The 21,840-nt window shown below is 37.9% G+C and overlaps 2 protein-coding genes across 2 annotated transcripts; one reads left to right on the forward strand and one right to left on the reverse strand.

The window, feature by feature from the left end:
- Window positions 1–41: 41 nt before the first annotated feature.
- LOC110056652 (legumain-like) lies at window positions 42–13,811 on the forward strand. The gene is made up of 15 exons (XM_089292451.1): window positions 42–273; window positions 2,400–2,497; window positions 2,904–2,934; window positions 3,718–3,768; window positions 4,427–4,512; window positions 4,934–5,009; window positions 5,446–5,508; window positions 6,506–6,575; window positions 7,691–7,809; window positions 9,022–9,111; window positions 9,455–9,547; window positions 10,653–10,769; window positions 11,396–11,560; window positions 12,345–12,412; window positions 13,109–13,811. The coding sequence occupies exons 1-15, from the start codon at window positions 163–165 to the stop codon at window positions 13,167–13,169; spliced, it is 1,299 nt and encodes a 432-aa protein (XP_089148577.1). The 5' UTR covers window positions 42–162; the 3' UTR covers window positions 13,170–13,811.
- A 777-nt stretch (window positions 13,812–14,588) lies between these two features.
- LOC110056723 (proteasome subunit alpha type-3-like) lies at window positions 14,589–21,725 on the reverse strand. The gene is made up of 12 exons (XM_020763236.2): window positions 21,599–21,725; window positions 21,214–21,296; window positions 21,006–21,129; window positions 20,337–20,369; window positions 19,594–19,662; window positions 19,413–19,486; window positions 18,640–18,709; window positions 18,464–18,529; window positions 17,019–17,065; window positions 15,778–15,845; window positions 15,252–15,316; window positions 14,589–14,823 (listed from the first exon to the last, which is right to left on the reverse strand). Exons 1-12 carry the CDS (start codon window positions 21,617–21,619, stop codon window positions 14,782–14,784), a joined length of 762 nt encoding a protein of 253 aa, XP_020618895.2. The 5' UTR covers window positions 21,620–21,725; the 3' UTR covers window positions 14,589–14,781.
- Between the last annotated feature and the right edge of the window lie 115 nt (window positions 21,726–21,840).

Consider the following 21,840-nt stretch of genomic DNA (forward strand, 5'->3'; position numbering starts at 1 on the left):
TGTGTTCTTATAACACATATAATTCTTTTTTCCTCGAAATCACGGGATCTGATCACGAGGAAAATAATAACGATTGCAGTGAAGCTCTCATCCTCTTTTGGGTTGGGTCGCCGGTCGAGTAGTTCTACAGATCTGCACTGTGCTTTACTTTCAAATAACAAAATGTTGGCAGAACTGCTTTTCCTTGGCATTTCGCTTGTGGCGGCCTCCGAAGGAAAACATTGGGCGCTTGTTGTAGCTGGATCCAGTGGCTGGTACAATTACAGGCATCAGGTATCCTGTTCCGCTGCGCTTTCTAATCCTAGTTGCTGGTAGCAAGGAGACAATCACATCCCCTTTGCAATGCACAGCTTAAACTTTTTAGAATTCGTTTAACTTCGTTTAACTTACTACCATCGCCAAAACAGTTCGCAATTGTCATATCTTGAATGTTTCTCAATTTTCTTTGTACGAAATTGATTGTTTAAGTATCTCAGGTATCGATCGTAGTAAGGCTGCATTTATTCTACTTGCCGGCCCTGCTTAAATCGGAAGAAATCATGCAAAGCTAGAATTCCGCTTCGTCACCTCCTACTATGTTAAACTTAGTCATTGCAGTGAAGTTGCCGGCGTCTGCAACACGATTACATTGTGCACGATCACGACATCCAAATTGTACTTGAGATACGTGTAAGCGTAAATCTCGTGACTTTTATTTTTGGTACTTCAACGTCAGTAGGTGTCATAAAGACTCCGGTTACATGGGGTGTGCGATCGTTTTGAAAATGAAGATGGAAACGTTTAAGCCTATGGAAGTTTTTGCAAAATATTCCAAGAACTGATGCAGATAACTAGAATTTTAGCAATCGTTTAAATAAAACACTTTCAATTTATAACATGACATTTGTTGTGAATTCCGGATCTTGAGGTTGATTATGTGGAACTTAATGATAATTATCTTAACCAGTTCTGCTACTTATTAACGAAAGATAGTCTATTCTATGTACTTCAGGAACAGTCATTTTTTGTCACTAAGTTAAATACCGCTTTCTCAAACAATTGCTTTTTTCTTCAGGTGTACATTGATTTGCATGTAATCATCATCATCTTTTGGGTGAACAGTTTATTTAATAAATTTTTGTTGGGTTTACTGAAAATTGAAATTAGAGACAAAACTGAAAGCATCAAGGGTAATACTTGTATGATAAGTAATATGAGAAGGCATTAAGCGGACCCTGGTTGTTATGTTAAGCAGTCAGACCTGACGCGTTATAAATTTTATGCACAAGGTCATATGATGTGAACATCTGTTTCACTCACACATTTAAATACCCATATTTGGTAACTTAGGAAACAAAAGCCTACACTCTGTACATGTATTTCACTTTCTGAGAAAGAATAGGAAGAATAGGATATTGTTCCAGTTAGGAAACAATCCATATATCAGCTGCGATCAAATGGTGGATCACTACTTGATTTCTCTTGTGGGAAGATGTTGAAATCTCTTGGAGACAGGTCTTTTACTGTTGCTGCTCCGCATAGTTCAATGCCTTACCCATCTCGTTAAGGAAATCAGACACAGTTCAACAGTTTAAATCTTCACTCAAAACGTGCCTTTTAAAACTAGCTTTTAAAAATTTGATATAATTTTGAAAATTTGTGATGTAATGTGCCTTTGATCATTGCATGTTAAAAGGTGCAATATAATTTGTTAATTATTAAAGAATATTACATTTCAGGGATTTGAAAGCATTGTCATAAATGTACTTTTGGAATACCTTCTGTTACATTAAAGGAAAGATCTCACAAGATGAAACAGTCTTGTCCCAGAGAATGCTTTATGTTTGTTCATTACAGAAATTATAACTTCTCAAACTCGTTAAGTTATTCATCAAGTGTAAACAAAGGAAATCATTATGATGACAGTGTTTGGATACTGATCTAAATTAGCATAACTTTTAACAATTTTATTTCTCCATTTTCTCCTTAATTAGTTTCACCTGAGAAATGATATCTCAAACACTGAAGACAGTGTGTGACCACATTTCAAAACACCTGAAAGTCTCTAACGATTACTCCGCATGTGTAATATTTTCAACTCTGTTTTTGGTGTTTGAAATGAGGTCAAACACAGTCTTTTGTTTTTGATATATTACATAAAGAATAGCATGCATTGGGAATGTGATTAGATATCCTTATATATGGTGTAGACTTAAGATACTGCCACTGTACAGTCCAACATGTCCTTGCAAAATTAAAATTTTTCTTATTGTATTTTATTTTTTCTTATTTGTGTGGATTCATGTTCAACTGGGGGCTCAATTCAGGAAGACATTGATAAATATTTATAATAATAATGGGCAGAATCCATGTACATCAAACATATAAGACAAACATTTTTTAAACATTTCTCTTTTTAGGCGGATACATGCCATGCATATCAGATTCTTCATAAGAATGGCATTCCTGATGAGAACATTGTGGTTATGATGTATGATGACATTGCTAACAATAAACAGTGAGTTTTAAGCACTCAATAAGCTACGTTTCCATAATATCCTCCTGTGAGTAGTATTCAGTAACAAATGGAGAATTGGTGAAGTGTAGATCACGCATTGCTCTTTAGCTCTACAGTCAATCAGTTACTTGCAAGTCAATCAGTTACATGTAAGTATTGATAAAGACCATGCAGGGAAGGATGAAGGGTTGAAAAGCTTATCGCTCTTATGGTTCCGATGAAATTTTGGTTCAGCATGGATAAAGAAAAGTCATTTACATGACAAAATTTATCCATACTGTCTGCCTTTCTTTGGTGTGCCTACCATTTTAATTCAAGCCACTCAAATTTTGTTGTTGACTTGTATACTAAATTAGCCTTACATTATACATTATCAAAAATAATTCATATACTTTTTTTTAATCAGGAATCCAACACCAGGCGTAATTATCAACAAGGTACATGTACTAAGTTGTGTTAATTAAAATGATTTTCATATAAATACATGTATAAGATTGCCTGACATTTAATTAAAAAGTTAATTGATTGACAGTGATTTCAATTGAGAATTAGTATATTATTAACAAAAACATAAGGTAACATGTGATGACATATGTTGGGAGACTACTCAGATCTTGAGTACATTTGGAGCTTAATACAGCTCTGTTTTGTAGGCTGACATAAAGTAAGGCCACTCATCAGCTAGTTTCCATATACACAGTGAAGCCTACTAAAATACACATCAACGATTTGGTCGCACAAGATGCAATAAACTGTTACAACAGACCGTCACAAAACATCGTAAAAACCATTACTTTTAATCAATTGTTGCATGTTCGAATGAACTTCTATAATTCATGCTACCCTGAACATGTTAATATTTTAAGTGCGAGTATGCACATGCTGAGAAAACGAAATGCAGTTAATTAATTATATCTAAGACTGAACTTTTGTCGGTGCCTGCATGCATGTAGAAATTAGTTTGTTCCGTTTATTTAGTGTTGCCAGTTCTGGTTTGGTGATGATGAAATGGTTCTCAATCATGCATAGGTTGCATCACTTAGTTAGGTTTGAGTAGGGTTTCGACTTGGCAAGGATCTTCCATGTGATGGTGTAGTGTTGCTGTTTGCTTTTAAAATGCCAGATGTGTTTGCCAAGTTCTGTGTCATTCTTGCGTGTTTTGTTGTTGAATGACACCTGGTGGTTTGAGGTAACATACATATTTTTTTGTTTTTCTTTAGCCTGGGGGAGGTGATGTGTACCATGGGGTTTTAAAGGACTACACTAAAGAGGTAAAAATTTAAAAAAATACTAAATTAAATGATATTTACATGTAAACTGTTAGTAGTAGTAAACTAAAATTATAATTATAATTACATATGGGGTACTCTCTGAGGGGTGCAAAGAGGATTCAATGAGTGAGTTAGTGTTAAATATCAGTAGTTTAACTTTTAGGTAAGTGTTGATTGATCATTCTGATAATTATACACTTTTTGACACACTGTGATTTGTGTAATTAGCAATCTATTGTTGATTATAGAAAATATTAATAGTAAAGTTAGGTAATTAAGCCAACAGCATTTACTCCCTCTGACAGTATGTATGCAATAATGATCAACATTGCCGGAGCTTGTAATTGTTTTCCATACGATGATTACGAGTAGAGGATGTTTGTCCATTACACACTACCCCCTCCCAGTATTTTTGTTTATGCACTGGCAGCTGGCCAATACCACCTGTACTCTCGCACAGCACTCAGAAAACAGCACAATGCACTCAGCCATTGCTAAAGGCTGAACAAAGCTTAGGCTTAACTGTACTAAACATATTCAGGGCCAACATTTCACCACAAAAAAAGTATTTCTCCTGCACTGTACTACAGCTTGATGTACATTCAGTTGGTAAACAAAGGTATACTGTTCTGAGTGATGTTTTAATCCCAATGTTTAGGACGTCACTCCTAAGAACTTCTTAAATATTCTGAAAGGAGACAAACAAGCCATGAGTGGAATTGGCAGTGGGAAAGTGATTGACAGGTACATAAACTACTAACAGTGTATTGGATCATTTGAAAAACAAGGCAAATGTTGCCTCTTCCGTCTTCATATTTTTCTGTATTTTTGTGATATATATATTTTAGATTATTGACCAGCTCTTTTTTGTGTCATTATGGACCGCGACGAGGTTAAGGTCTATGCACATGTACATGTATAAAAAACACAGGCATTATCTTAAGCCATCTTGTACAAACAGGCTTAGTCAATGAAGGATTATATTAATTTTATGGCATACAGGACATCATTTCTTGTTGGAAATAGTAGGTAATTCCAAGGGACCAAGAGAGCTCCATCTTGCCCTCTTGGGTAGCCAATAAATAACAATTTACAATTTGGTTCATCCAGATTGCTTGCTAAACTAGCCATATAATAATTTATTGGGATTTTTTTTTGCTTGCAGTGGACCAAATGATCATGTTTTTGTTTACTTTACTGATCATGGTGCACCCGGACTTATTGCTTTTCCAGAGAGTGAGGTGAGTTTGATTAAAAGCCAAGCCTCTGCTGGTTTTCTTGTGCCACTGCTCTTCTGTGAGCAAACACATAAACAGGAATACAATTCGTGTACCATATGTACTGAAGCATGTGCAAATGTCGCTGGTGTCACACAGATCATCTTCCATAATAATAATTGTAAAAGATGGAATGTTCAGCATGTCTTGAGTATAGGGAAAAGAAAAAATCCGAGTCCCAGTCAAACCCATCACCTCTCAGATACCCGTCAGGAACCCAAGTACAGTGTACTATTTGGAGAGACTTGTGGTGAGCCTACTAAGTCTTTACTGGGTTCATACATGTGACATCCTACATACTGTTAGAATCAGCAAGATCATCCTCTAGACATGCAAATTAACATGTATGGAGAAAAATAATGAAAGATGGTACTATCTAACTTCTAACCATTTTTTTCAGCTAATGGCAAATGACTTGATAGATGCCCTTAATGAGATGTCTGAAAAAAAGAAGTTCAGTAGGGTATGACAAAGCTTTTTGTTGGTGTTGTTGGTGTTGTTGTTGTTGTTGTTCTTGACTAGCAGTGAAAGAAGCCAAGGATTAAATCACACTTAATATTGATCATGCAATTCACCATGATTTATTATTAATAATGTTTTCATTTTGATATTTGTTTTTCAAGACGAGCTGGAATCTCAGTGTATAATTTTCTTAATCACTCTCAACACATTCAAATTACACCTCCAGCATGCACCTCCTAACATGCAGTTACTCAAACAGTCACTGGCACTTGTTTATCTACCCCGTCAAAATAATTATGCTCAGACAAGCTGATTACACAACACAGTAACCCTAACATGGCTAACTACAGCCCCTGTAGGCACAAACCTTCTATCTACAGTAAAAGCCATTGTGCCCTTATCACAATTTTGCTGCCCTTTTGAGATTGACATACACTCAGCTTGTCACCACATGTGGATGTAGATTCATGCCGAGATATAAAAATTTGCATGTGCATCAAGACATCTTTGCTATCACTATGTAAGCTACATGTACCACCAACCTTTATAAGATTAAGAGTTCACATTATGGTCTATCCCTTGGGAGGTGTGGTGCCCTCGTGGTTAGTACACTTGACTGTGGATCAAATGGTTTGGTTTTGAGCCCTGGCGAGGGATATTGTGTTCTCTTCTTGGGCAAGACACTTTACTCTCACAGTGCCTCTGTCCACCCAGGTGCACTTGTAAATGGGTACACTGGCAAATTTAATTCCGGGTGTAACCCTGCTACGGACTAGCATCCCATCTAAGGGGGAGTAGAAATATTCTTAGTCACTTCATGCTACAGAAACCAGGATAAACCCTGGCCTGATGGACCACTGGGCTCGTATGCAGACTTTACCTTCAGTTACATTACCTTTTGAGTATATTTATCTATCATATATCATATATCATACATCATCATATATCATATATTTATCTGACTCACATCAGTCCACATGTAATTCGTCTATTACTAGATGGTGTTCTACCTTGAAGCTTGTGAGTCAGGATCCATGTTCGACAAGAAATTGAAGGACAATATTAATGGTATGTCAGCCTGGGTGTCTGTCTGTAAAGCCCCTCCCTACTTTTTCTCGATCACTTATGTGTATTAACGTCCTTGTAAAGTGTGCGCGTTGCTAAGGAGGTGAAATTTCACTTCCGGTTACTTACATCAGCCTGAGTGCAGAAAATAATAACGACTCAAAAGCTTGCAAATTCGCTTACATTTTGGATGTTTTTCTTTGTGTTTCACAAAATGCAAAGTAAAAAAAGTACAAGCAAAGACAAAATAAGAGAAAGACAGAAAAACAAGAGCAATAGAAATAGAAAAAATAACTCTGTGTGGCTTTGTTTGATCTACCGAAGTGTGCTGGTAGTGTAAATTGCGCACGCGTTGATAAGGTAACTTCCAATAGATATCGGGCGCACTTCGGGTTTCTTTAAATGCTAAAGGAAACACGGTTTTTCGTTAGATCAAGCCTTTCTTGACAAATTTCAGTTAAAGCCAACTTTGGAAACATAGCTATCCATTCCTTTTTCAAAATCATACTTTTTTCAGAAAATTATGAATTTTTCAATATTTTGAAATTCTCTCAAAATCTGACCTTGTAGAAATGAAACAAAATCAATGCATAGCGTAATGAGGATTTAAATTTAAATATTAAATCAATGAAAAAAATCCCAATAAAGTAATTTGCCTGGGAGCCTTTGCATTTTTTCTGTATTAGTCACATGACCATAGGCGTGGCCTGATGATGTCATCACTTGTGTTGCTGATTATGAAAAAGCTAAAACACATTGAGTAACTCTGAACTAACTAAAAATGATGAGGTTGTATGAGAATAAATTTTCCTTAGCAACGGCGCGAAGAGATCAGTTAATGGGCCCTTAAACAAGTAATATGGTGTAAAACTCTAGAAAATTCTTTGCATTATAAGGTTTAACAAATTTGTGACCAGAAAGATGCATTGGCTTCTCAGGGCAGAAAAGTTAATACATACTTGGCCTTACACAGACCTCAGTCAAGACTGAAACACTACCCCCCCCCCCCCCCCCTTCGCAGTGGGCCTTTGGAACTGACATTTAAGATACATGTACATGCAGAAATAAGTCAGAAATAAGCAATCATCAGTGTGTTTTGCTGTTGTGTTTTGTTTCAGTGTATGCAACTACAGCTGCCGATCCCTATGAGTCTTCCTATGCTTGCTACTATGACAAAAAGCGTGGAGTATACCTTGGCGATGTGTACTCTGTCAAGTGGATGGAAAATTCTGACGTGGTATGTATCATAGCACCCATGTCCGAAAAGTCCTATGACCCACACTTAATACCTAAATGGCTGGTCCCGCTTAAACCCCCGGGGGGACTTCGATATAAAAAGGACAGGGTTGCTTGTCATACCTTTTAGGGGTTAAAAATGTGGTTTTGGTACATGTACCTGTTAGGGTGTTCAGCCCAGAAAGGAGCTTTTGCAGTACCTTTTAGGGTATTGAGCAAAAATTACAGGAGATATTTGATAATCAACTGAGTTTTAGTTTTGTCTCAGAATAGGTACCTCTAAGAGGTGAAAAAAAAAATTAAACCACACCCACAAAACAGGATCTTGGTACCTTCAAAATTTCTGATGGCCACTCCCATCCCCCAGGGGCTTAAACCTTATTGGACAAGGGTTGAGTCACACTCTTTTGAGTTGTCCAATGAAAATAGCTTTTTCTTGAACAGTCATTGCCTCTGCTATTGTCATAAAATTTTTCAACATCATCTAATCCTCTTTGTCCCATGGGAGGCATAGGACATCCACTATTGCTTCCATTTCTGTCGGTCTTGAGCTGCTCTTTTGGCCTCGCACTTACTCCTGTTGAGCTCCATCAGGTCTTGTTGAATGCTTCTGCACCACATAATTCTAGGTGTACTACGTTTCCGTGTGTCTTGCAGGTTTTAATCCACCGCCTGGCACACTATGTTCGCCTAACCTGGCCTTAGTGCAGTAATAATACAGTCCTTAATAGGGTTGCCACAGGTCAGGAAATAGTCAGGGAAAAAACATTCTTCAAGGTCAGGGAAAAGTTAGGGAATTTGATTTTGAGTCAAGAAAAAATTGACAATTTGAAGAAAAGGCGGGGAAAATCGAAATAATTTAACACGGCTGTTTTAATACCGTTGAAGACTAGAGGAAACATTTGGGGTCACCTTGATCTCAACGATTTTTTTCCTTAATGACCAAGGAAAATTTGTTGAAAACTTATCAGTCTTAATGAACAAGACGGCTGTAAGTTGAGGCAACCATTAGATCTGACATTTTGTATTTATTTGTTCAGGGAATTCGATTTTTATTAGGGAAAAGTCAGGGAATTTTGAAAAGTGATGCCTGTGGCAACCATGCTTAAATTTCCTGATGTACAATGTACATGCATGTACAGTGTCAATGATTCTGATTGTTGTGGTATTATTAGTCGTGTCTTAATTTTTTTTAAATGACGTTGACTTGCAGGTGGATCTGAATAAAGAGTCGCTCTTAAAGCAATTCCAAATCGTCAAACAAGAAACAAACACGAGCCATGTTATGCAGTATGGAGAATTGGTTCGTTGCTTTGATATTATTGCTTTTCTGGTTATATATTTATACCTCTTACTAACCTACAATCGTGGACAAAAGTCCTTGGCACACTTATGTAATTTAACGAATTATCTGTGTTTTACTACTGAAGTTTGAAAAAAGCGCTGCCTTCCTTTTTAAAAACGCGTTACTGTTCCCCCTCTCCACCCAATACAATGTTGAAAATCAGAAGAAATTGCAGGTAGTTTTGGGGGCCGAGGTTAGGCAGCTGAAGTTGTATTCGCGTCTGGCGTGTGCGCGAAAGCATCAAAAGTGCAAATTTGTCCCAAGACTTTTGTATATTTTAACTTGTGACTATAACTTTCAGGATTGGGATAGCGAAGTATTGGAAGACTACCAAGGTGAAGGGAGTGGAAAAGGATCTGGAATTTCCCCAGAAGAGTACAAAGGGGAACCAATTGTAAGAATCAGTATTGTAGATACAGTATTTCTTAACAAAGCCGGCCAAATAGTTAGCATTACAAGCCTGAAATATAAAATGCTATTATTAACTTTTCAGATAAGCAACCCTCCCCCATTAAAAAAATTGCCCTTCCTCTCAGATAAATTTTCTTTCTCTAAGCCAAAATTAGCCTCCTAGGCAGATGCTCTTTGGGTTCGTCACGCAGTCTTCCTTCGTGCGGGAAGAAGATTGTGTGACGATGCTAAATGTTGACAAAATATGTTCTGAAGCAAAACGAAATCACCACCTGGCCATTATTGAGTATTATTGAGTTCCCCATGCCCGTTTGTAAATAATCGCCCACCTTTTCCTCAATTTGAGGTTCTCAGTCAGTGGGGGACAATCTAACTACAGGGCAAGCAAAATAAGAACAAGTCAGTCTTTTTTTTTTTCTCCCTTGCCCGACTTGTCTTTCTTTCGCCCGCTCACCTTTCCGGCCTTTTCAACGGTCCCCTATCATGGCAGAAAACCTGGAACTTGTAGGCTAAATATTGCTCACTTGTTGCTGCAAAGAAAACTTAAGCAAGCCACGACGGCAACGGCAACTAGAACGCCACCAAAGAGAAGGTTTAAGGAGCAGGAAAATGGCTGTGTACGTGTGTTATAAATCTTTGTACATTTCTCTGCCGTCCTCTGCAAAACAACAACGTAAAATGACCAAGTTCTGCGTACTTTTAAGAACGCGAATGACGGCGGCTAATTTTTTGTAAGTTTATTTGGAATTGAACGCTGGCGTTCACATATTTAGCTTTAGCAAGTTCTGAGACTAACAGACGCTACAGAAAGATCTAGATATTTGTAAAATTCGAAGGTAAACTATAAAATCATTTTCTACCAGGCGTTGTAGTAACATTTCCCTCTTGGATGGCAGCTACCATCGATGGAACGGAATGGATAACACTTTTTTTTTCTCTTTACGGAGATACCAAATCTACAATGTAACTTGAAAACAGTCCACACACAACACATACATGGCAGTGAAACAAATTGTGGACTGCTAACACTGCACACTTGTTTTCTTTTTAACATGAAGTGTGTAATCAACTGGATTTTTTCATTTTAGACCGATGCTGTTCCAGTACCCGATGTACATCTGAAAACCCTTCAGAACCGCTTAAGGGATACTGCATCCTGGGAGGAAAGGCAAAAAATCGTTCACGAAATTGAAGAGTTGTACGAGGTAATGTGTGAACGATGTTATGATGCAACTATAAATAGCGACAAATATTGTTAGAAATTGCGAGTGCACTCTTAGTCAAGGAGACAGGGATACATATAATTGGGACTGGAAATGTAAAGGAATCACAAATTAATCGAAAATTACAGAGAAAACTCGATCAAAATGAACTGACTGGATTTTAAAACCACACTGACATGGATCGCAGTCCTGTTATATTTTTTGCCAACAGCACTTCCTACGATCCGTCTTGTTCTGTAGGTTGACTTATAAGATATAAATTGTTTAAAAACAAGTGGCACACTTAAGATTTTCATGCTGAAATTTGTTAAGGTACAAAATACAGTCTTCTACCCGTCTTGTTCTTTGGGTTGACTTACAAGCTATAAATTGATTAAAAATACAATTGGCACACTAAAATTTTCAAGCTGAAATTCGTCGAGGTACAAAATACAAGCTGCTGGAGAACATGATTCAAAACTCCTCTTAGTGTGGTTCATCAGTTTACCGATTAAAATACGACCATTCTGAAGGCAAATTTCTTGGAATCTTTCTGTCCCGAGAAGTCATGAAACACCACTAACAGTTCCTTTTATCAAATTTCTTTTCCATTGTTTGTATGTAAACAGCTGAAGGAAGAAATCCGTAAAACCATGGAATTGATTGTGGAGCACTGTGTGTCCTCTGATGACCAGAAGATGCGAGTTCTCAAGACCAAAGCTGAACCTCAAGACTTTGACTGTTACAAGAAGGCTGTAAAAACGTTCTCCAAGAACTGCTACAATCTGGGGAAGGTAATGATAACTGTTTTGTATTTCTGTAAGCTCACTCTACATGCAGAAAAACGTATAATTCTGATAATTACAGGTTTCTGATTTCCCAAGACCAAAGCATTTCAAGAGTTTACTTGTCAGCGTTTGCAAGTTACTTTGCACTTGTCCAGCTGAATATTGTTAGGATCTAAATAATTATTTTTTTCTGCAGAATGCCACCTTAGAACGACTCTATTAACATGTCGCTGAGTGAGGTTTTTACCCAAATCAAATGTAGTCAGTCGTAAATGACTAAGGTTTTTGTGGCCCAATTAGTCTGACATGAGTAGTAATAGTAGTAATTTATTTAAAAGTCGAGCCGGGGGCTCATGATAAAAGTGCTAGATAACGAAAAAACTACAAAAACACCAAATACCAAAAACGTGAGGATAAATGCTATGCTAGTAATTTTGTGCGTATGTAGCTGACCAGTGCTTAATTGAGTAGCTGTTTCACTGGCAGCCTGCTTAGTCAGACTGATTAATTAATTTCCGAATTTGCGATAACGAAGTAGAAGACTTAGCTGCTGAAGTTAACGGGTTCCAGATGCGAGAAATAGTGTAAGAAAAAGAGTTGTGTAGGCTAGCTAACAGCTGTTGGAAGAATCTTGTATTGCATTATGACCGTTACATGGCTCGACCTTGACTTGCCTGATTTGTCGCCCAAACGTAGCAAAAAGATACTAGTAGTCTTAAATAACATTCACCGTATACATGCTCAGTCAGGGAAGTCTCACAAAAAAATTGTTGTTGTTTTAATTCCACAGAATGAACACGCTCTTCGTCATGTGTATGCACTTTCAAACTTGTGCGAGGAGAACATCGAAGCCGAAGTGTAAGTGTGATACTTGTTAACCTTTGTATGTTTGTTTAAATGTAAGTCGTGCTCCTTAATCTGCAAAGACCTCATGAGCACTATGAACAAAACAATTCTCTATACATCAAGTTACATTTTATCTAGCACTTAGAATTTTGATCAGCGACTAGAACGTGTCTTGAAGCTATACTTACTTGAGTACGGCCCGTCTTCGTATTTCGAATTTCAGTGATATTTAATTCTCTCTCGTTAACTTTTAGCGCAAAGAACCTCTCTGTCTTTTTCTGTCCCTCTGGCGTTCTTGTTTAGTACATTTTTATAGAAGTAGTACAGCATTCGCGATGAATTCGGGCAAAGTTGGCTGAAGTATACAAGCTAAATGTGAGAGGCGCGGTGGACTCATGGTTAATGCGCTCGTATCCGGACCGAGCGGTCTAGGTTTGAGCCCTGGCCGGAGACATTGTGTTGTGTTCTTGGGCAAGACACTTTACTCTCATAGTATCTCTGTCCACCCAGGTGTACTTGTAAATGGGTACACCGACGAATTTAATGCTGGGGGTAATCCTGCTATGGACTAGCATCCCATCCAGGGAGGACTAAAAAATACTCCTAGTTGCTTCATGTTACAGAAACCGGGATAAGCTCCGTATACAGATTTTGCTATACAAACTAAGTATGTTCACTAAACAGAGTTAATTTAATTGCTTTTGACAGGATTGTATCTGCAATTAAAGAACAGTGTGGAGAAGGAAAACCCGATGGGTTACAGTTTTAGACGCTGGAGTGTGACTCTGAAACCATTTGGTGTTTTTAAAAACTGTTTTTTTTTTTATGTTCTTAAAATATTAAACTTACTGTTGTAGGTAATGCATGTATAGAAAGTAATATAGTTTTATAGATAGTTTTGCAAATAGTTGTAACGTTAGATTGCATGAATCGCTTGGTCCAGGGCTTTGGACACTTCATGTAAGGCGCTTTCCATTCAACCAAAAATTCCAGAAATTTCGAAACGGGTGCAAATGGTACGGAAATTTCTTGGAAGAGTTTACGGAAAAGTAGAAAATTTTTAAATTTCCGAAATGCGAGCCATTCAACCGGAAATTCGGGAAATCCTAGGAGGGAAATCAAACAGAACGGAAATTTCAGAAATGTTCGATAATTTAGGTACGCCTTTCGAGTTTGTCCTCTTTTCTAATAATTCCGGACGATGCTGTTCCATTCGCCACTGCGAATTTCCCTAAATGCAAACCGAAATTTTTGCTCGAATGGAAAGTGCCCTATCAATTTAGCAACGCTAGTGATCATTTTAATCAAAGTCTGTTAAAAACAGTGTTTGTAGCTGTTATTGTTTTTATTATCATTTTAAAATGCTTGTAGAATAAAAGGAGTTTGAAATAAAGGTATGTTTTTTGTTTGATTTCCTGCTTTAAACGCTTACGAAATAAACGCCGTTATAGCATGAAGTACCGCTCAAAAGTAAGTTACTGTAGGACCTCGTCTCGCGAATCGAGAGACGAAACTCGTATCGCGAGACGGGACACTCGTTTGCGCCTTTTGCAACTCCTACGCATCTTTCGCCCTCTCCAAACTTCCTAAATTTCCTGCGCGCACCATAACACAATGATGCACGCTAAATCATGAAGTTACGAATTATGAGTCAAATCCTTCAACACTGAATTATTACTATGAGATGCGGCATGGTGTCGAGAATTATCCGCCGAGGAAGGTCGCTTAAAACGATTGTAGCTAGGGTAAAGCTCATCTTTAAAAAACGTAAAGCTGCTTAATAAGAAATTTACGACAGCACTACGCCAGCTTACAACAGTAGTAAAGTTATGTTTTCATGCTGTGTAAACAGACAAAATATGCTGCTATCCAAGACTGACGAGGTTCTTATGAAACTCAACGTAAACACAAACTCGATATAAAAAGACAAAAACCAACGTTCACAACTAAAATCTTAGGCGAGTTCAACATCAATACGAAACTTAGTCTCCACAAAACGCAAATTCCAAATGAAAGTAAACCACCGCACAAAGCTGAATTCAACTCCAAGCCAGACGAAACTCGACATCCACACAAAATATAGCCTGTAACAAACAGTCGCTCTCTTTCCTGTCGCAAACCAAGCATGCACGTTCTAGACTAAAGTGGATAGAACAGAGTGTAAAAATACCTTAAAACCATAGTGCAATTAAACATTTCCAATCTTAATGTTTATTTCTAGGGTTGAAAATACTACAAAATATGTTACACAAACATCACATTGATGAAATGAAGCTAGACAAGGCGACGATGGTCTCTACAGGTCTTGATCTCAGTCTTTCTCTGTTTCAAACGCTGCCTGTTTGTAAGGCTCGTGCAATAAAACTCGGTGAACGTTGATCTTAATCCTCGTCTTCTGAACTAGATTCCTCTTCAAGTGATTCCTGCGCAAAACAGACACATAATTAGCACAGGGCATACACTCTAGTAATGTGGGAAATCAAACTTCCCATTTAAAGGGGTTTAATTCAAGGAAAAGTGAATGCTTTTGTTTTTGACACTATTTCAAAGGGCCAGGGGCAGATTCAGACTTCTACACAAAGTGGGGGCCTAAATTGAAAAAATAATAAATTAACCTGACAGAGAGGTTTTTCTCCCTTTTGAACATCACTTTACTGAAAAGGTTCAAGGTAGGTTCTCAAAACAAGTCAAATTACGTTTTAGGTCGCTGCTATCGGTGGGTCGTTATTTTCGTAATGTTGTCACTTTCACAACTTGCAACTACTTCCTAACAACCACGAAATTTCATGACTAATTTCGGGGAGTCACCATGACTGGGATAACAAAGTTCAACATGCTTCCCCCAACTAACCTTAGCATATTTTTCAGCTGCCTCGGCTATCTCCTTTGGTACCCATTGATGTTTACCGTTGGTAACTGAAGAGAAAAAAAAAACATTCATTTGATAAGTTACACAATAAGCTTATAACCTCATGGAAAGCTTAGACCCTTCACATTTACACGGTAATGCACTTTCCTTACAAAGATAAACGCGCGATTTCCTTGGGTTGGACTCGAAAATCCAGCATTACAAAGTTAGTGCAATTTACCAGAGACAGTCTATAGGCGTCAGTTGGAGCATCAAATGTCATTATTGGCAAATCCCTGTTGAAGCACATGTAAAGTTTCTGCCATCAAATAGCACTGAAAGGATTCAATAGTAATCTAAAAGTTGTCACGCTCTCAAGGCTTGTTCAGGACTCAGTAACCTTAATATCAAAAGTTAAACTACATACTCAGTGCAGTCTCAGAGAGCTGAATTGTAGACATCAGCTGGTTGGTGGTACTTGCTCACTCACTGCAGTGAGAATGAGCTAAATAAACAGCAATCAAGATACCTTCTCCTATCCAGCTTAATTCCAGTTCAAAGTTTTTGTCTTTGACCTCATCGTGTACAACATAAATTCTGTGTAGGAAAGAAAGAAGTAAATTCAGACACAATGTTAATATAAAATTTATTAAACATTTAAAGTTGTCTTTCAGTAGCATGTTGATTAAAAGGACAATTTGATTGCCAAATCAAATTGTCCCTATAAAATTTATCAATACTAATAATTAATTTTAATTACTCCACACTTCAGATAACAAGAATTGAGTAGCTGGGCTTCCTCATAAATTAAAATATGTGTAACTTTACACAGTTTTGATTTTCTACAATAATGAAGCTACAAAAACAAATCAAACTGTGAAGAATTTGAGGAAAAGTTAAAATAAACAAATCTGATAGTAACACACACAGAGAAAACTATAATTTAAGGGCCCATTAACCGATCTTTTCGAGACGTTGCTAAGGAAAATTTATTCTCATATAACCTCATCATTTTTAGTTAGTTCAGAGTTATTTCATGTGTTTTAACTTTTTCATGATTAGTAACACTAGTGATGACGTCATCAGGCCACGCCCATGGTCATGCGACTAATACTGAAAAAACGCAAAGGCTCCCAGGCAAATTACTTTATCGGGATTTTTTTCATTGATTTAATATTTTAACTTAATTCATCATTACGCTACGCATAGATTTTGTTTCATTTCTAAAAGGTCAGATTTTGAGAGAATTTCAAAATATTAAAAAATTCATAATTTTCTGAAAAGAGCATGATTTTGAAAAACGAATGCATAGCTATCTTTCCAACGTTGGCTTTGATCGAAATGCGTCAAAAAAGGCTGGATTTAATGAAAAACCACGTTTCCTTTAGCATTTAAAGAAACCTGAAGTGCACCCGCTATATATTGGAAGTTACCCTATCAGCACATGCGCAATTTACACTACCAGCGTTCTTCAGTAAGATCAAACAAAGCCACACGGAGTTAGTTTCTCTCTTTCTATTGCTCTTGTTTTTCTGTCTTTTTCTTATTTTGTCTCTGCTTGTACTTTTTTTACTTTGTATTTTGTGAAACACAAAGAAAAACATCTAAAATGTAAGCGAATTTGGAAGTCATTGAGTTATTTTTATTTTCCACACTCAGGCTGATGTAAGTAACCAGAAGTGAAATTTCACCTCCTTAACAATGTGCACGAGCACACGCATAAGTCGGTTAATGGGCCCTTAAACAAAGAAAACAAAACTTGCAACTTACATTTTAGCAACTTCTTTTACAAGTTCTTCACATGTCATGTCTTTCATCTGCCCAATTCAAACAACAGCAAATTAATTTCGGTTTACATGCACATTAAAATATTAATCAGTCGAGACCATTTTAAGTCCCCAGTAGGAATCAAACCCAGGGCCTTACAGATACCAGCTGGATGTTCATAGGTCACTGAGGTACAGTGGAACATCGACTTGACAATTCACTATAGAAGTCCCAGTAATAGTGAAATATATCGAAAAGAACCTCAATTCAGTCAAACCTTGTCATAGCAAACATATTTTTCCAGTCCCCTGGCCCTTTGTTAAATCAAGGTTCAACTGTATGCAAGACTCTTAGTGGACAAAATTGTACAACCAAGTTCACATATGACACAAATCCCACCCAGCTGCAATGCGCAATAACTTTGAAATGAGAAAATATGAATCATGGCAACTTGTATAACAGGGCTCGAAATTAACTTTTTCGTTCGGAAACCCGCTGGCGATTAACGGAACAATTTTGGTTGCCAGATCGTAAAGTTTGGTCGCCAACTTATTTTATATATAACTTACACAAGAACACGATTTTATACGTTACTTTGGACGCAAGAAAAGTCACAATTGAAGAGCAAAAACAATTAGAAACAACACAAGTAACACTTAGTTATAAAGCTAGCGTTGTTCTTAGGTGATATGTCTCTGGTGCAAAGGTGATGGTTGTCTCCATAGTCATTTTAAATGAAGCAAAGCATAAAACGTTTTAAGTCCGTGGTTTTCATTGTGAGACAAAGATGGGTCCTTACGTATCTTCCCTTTGCTGCTTCTTCGAAATGCCGTTCTTTATTTTCGACTTGCTTTCCTTGATACCTTTCCTTCGACTGATTGGTAGCTGCCGCCATTCTCGCGGCAAGTGAAAAGCACATGGTGTTGAAGTGCGCCTGCGATCCCAGTTTCGGAAGAAGCCGCTGAAACAATACGGCGCGCCGTGAACGCAGTATCGACATGTCGAAATACATTCAATTTTTTCAATTATCTTGTAATATTCAGACATTATTTTACTGGGGACGGAAAGGTGAGCTGTATACTAGCTATCATATCCGATTGATTTCCTAATATAAAGATTTAAAAACAAAAGTTGTGTCGTTGTTTTCCTCAGTTATCGGACAAAACACGAGTCGCCAGCTGGCGACCAGTTCCGAAAATTTAGTCGCCAGTGCTCAATTTTTGGTCGCAATGGCGACCAGTGAGTCACAATTTCGAGCCCTGTATAAAGTACAATTATAAGGAAATAATGCAAATAATTATGCTCTCAATTTAAAATACTCCAAGGGAAAAAAACTTTTTAACTGTGAACCCGAAATGGCAATGCCACAAGGTTGTTTGCCAGGTCTAACATGAACAAGATCCAACCCCTCTACTGTAAACTCCCCCTTGAGTGATTTGATACCTCACCTTTAATTTTTCTATTTCTGTTTTCGCCGCTTGTTTTGCCTTTCCTATTGCACAGCCATGATATCCCTAAAACAAGTCACATTGCATTATTTAGTAGACTATAAGTCAAATGTTAAGAGTTTTATACCTACTGGCACTACATTATTTGCAACTATCCACAAGATATATTTTTTTACCCATGAAACTCCTGAAGGGTCTATCATGAAAAGCTCAGGTCCATCAGGGCCATGTGAACTCAGTAGAACACTACAAAATAACACACACAGGACAAAACAATCATATCAATATTCAGTATGCAAAGTGAATAGACAAAAGCAAGTGACAATCAAGGTTGAAAGACTCCCTCATTCTCTTGGGGCAGCTAGGGAAGAAGTAGCGATACATAGAGAGGTAAGGAAAAAAAGGAGGACAGGAATAAGCTACATGAAGGGAGGGAGGGAGTGAGGAGGGAGGAAAGGAGGGAGGGGGAGAGAGATGGAGAGAGGGAGGGACGGAGGGTAAAGAAAGGGAGGGCGAAGGGTGAAGGAAGGGAGGGTGCAAGGGAGGGTGGGAAAGTGGAGGACAGCAGGTAGAAGGCAGGAGGGAGAGAGGGGCTAGGGTGGGAGATACATGAAGGGATGACAGGAAAGCTGGAGGTACAGTACTTGTAGAGACAGTGGCCATGATACACATGCACGGATGGAGAGGGTATGGACAAAGGCAAAGTAGGAGAGAGAAACATGTAACATTACATTGGAACAGACAGAAAGAAAGGAGAGCAATGTACAGTGTTCACGGGCCATTAGTTCACCCATGTATAATATTCTGGTTGTGGAGATGCTGAAATATGACAGAAATAAATCTTGCCCATGAATACAACACAACTACCGTAATCAAGGCTTTAGAACTGTGTTCTTCAGCCACCAATCTGAATGTTAATACAACAAAAATCAGTTGTGCAGTTACCTACCTGCAACCGAATGGTCTGACAGCACTGTACAAGGTATGAGCGTGAATGTAGCCTGACACTCTGTCGATTAGGTACTAACAGGAGAAAACAAACAGACTGTGTTACTGACATCTGACAATATTATTGGTGCACTTTGATGGTGGCCTTTTTTCTGTTAACAAAACGTTCAAAAGGATCTTACTTTCAGGGGGATAGGAGATCCGTAAGTTGATCTGTAATTTGCAGCTTCATCTCTGGCGACACTTACAATCTTGAAAATAAAAATAATATAATAAGGAAAGGAGAAATGAGCCACAACATTGCACAGGAAAGGAAAGATGCAATGATACAGTGTAAAAACTCACATTACTATACCATAAATAACTCATTTTTTATGACTGAGAAAATTACATCATTTTAATTGGCTGTGATGTACATCAGTAACATGACGAGACGCAGTGGGGTCTACCTAGAAGTACCTCAAAGGAATGTGGGGTAGTTATCCCCACATTCCTTTCATATTTGAATTTAACTCTGTCAGAGAATCAATGCCTGTGAAGCAACAGGCATTAAAATTCCCAGCTGCAGCTGTCAAAGAGAGTTATGTCTCTGCTGACAGAAATTTAATCGCCTTGTAAACCGTACCTTAATTAATTCAGAAATTGGGTACTTCCAGTCCAGATCCACTTGCGTCTCGTCATGATTTGCACTGTAGTGCAAATTAACACATGCTTGTTTGTTGTTTTCTCAGTCATATAATAAGTCAATCAATTAATGAAAGTTCCAGCAATCAAGGATGTACATTACTTATAATACTTGAATTTTTTTCAAATTGCACTAACCTAAAAGGCTTGTGCAATTTTAAGAGAATCTTCAAGTATGATTTGTTATGTATATATCCCTATTGCTCGCACATTCGTGTGATTACCATCAAAGCCAAATTACCTGTCTTGCATCAGCTATCAACCCTGCTACAGCCTAGAATGGAAACAACAAGAAACAACATCAAAGTGGGCTATAATCCAAGTAACCAGTTTCCTGGCAAACATATAGTGGCAAAGGAAATCAGCAAAAACAAAATTTTCCGATTTACTTTTATAATTATTATTATTATTTTTTAATTCTTCTACCCTTTTCTTGAATTTTCTCTCTTGTTTTTTTCCGTACCACTCATATTCATTTGGCTTTTGGTTATGTCACCGAATATCTGCCGCTCAGTCTCCATGGACAAATCATTACAGTCTTGGTAGTTACATCTGCATATGAGCCAAGTGGCCATCAGGCCAGCATTTATCTCCAGTTTCTGTGACATGAAGCGACTAAACTGAAGTCTTTCTACTTCCCCTGGATGGGATGCTAGTCCATCACAGGGTTACCCCCCCCCCCCCAGCATTAAATTCCCTGGTACCCATTCATACACCTGGGGGGAAAGGGGGGGAAAGAAGCACTGTGCAAGTGAAGTATCTTGCCCCAGAACACAACACAATGTCTCTGGCCCCAGAGCTTGAGCCTGGACCACTCAATCTGGAGTCAAGCGCACTAACCATGAGGCCACTGCACCTCCCTAATTTAGCAAAATTTCAGCTTCACCCAAACACTGGAATAAATACTCACCATACCAATGTGATTATCTATATGTATGATTCTTTTGTTTGCTCCATATTCATACAGTTTAGAGAGAACAAGTTTCTCAACACCAAACACTACACCATCCTTTCCTCGAATGCCGACAATTGTCCTATGACACAGCAAGGAAATCAATTAATAACAAAGGTGACTTGATGTGCACATAATTTGCTGACTCATTAATCTCACAACTTACCCACTATTCTCTACCGCCTTGACGGCATACTCCACTTGAAAAACTCTTCCATCAGGGGAGAACTGTGAGGCTGACAAGTCATACTGGAGTTATAATAAAAAAATGCAATTATCAAACCTTGTTAGTTTTTCTTAATAGGTATGATTAAAAAAACACCTAGTCTCAAGAAGTATAGAACGTTTATTGCCACCTTATAATATGCTATTATTTGTTGCAAATTTAAGTCGAACTGTCTCTAAGCACAAAATTTACAAATCAGGAAAGTTTTCGCACTATACTGTCAACATTCCACGTGCAAGATTCTCAGCACAATTTGCTACTCTAAGAGATGCCCACAACATAATTTTAAAGTTCAGAAGTTTCATACACCTATCTATAAGCTTACCCCAGTTCCAATAGAGCTCATGGTTGAAAATCTGTCCCTAAATCGTTTCAAAGAAAGTACGATAACTTAGAAGATTTACTTTTCAAAATGGCCGCTCGGGTTGACATGCGTAGTAAACTGCTAAGTCATTCGTTTCCATTCCTCCATTGGCAAGGGAGAATACCAAAAACTCACCTCCGGGGTGCCCAGAGATAATGTTTGGCAAGCCAGGGTTTTAGCACGTGCTGGTATTGGTGATTCTA

This window comes from Orbicella faveolata, unplaced genomic scaffold (genome assembly GCF_042242905.1).
Source record: "Orbicella faveolata isolate gen_17 unplaced genomic scaffold, um_ofav_v1 contig_24, whole genome shotgun sequence".
Lineage (NCBI taxonomy): Eukaryota > Metazoa > Cnidaria > Anthozoa > Scleractinia > Merulinidae > Orbicella > Orbicella faveolata.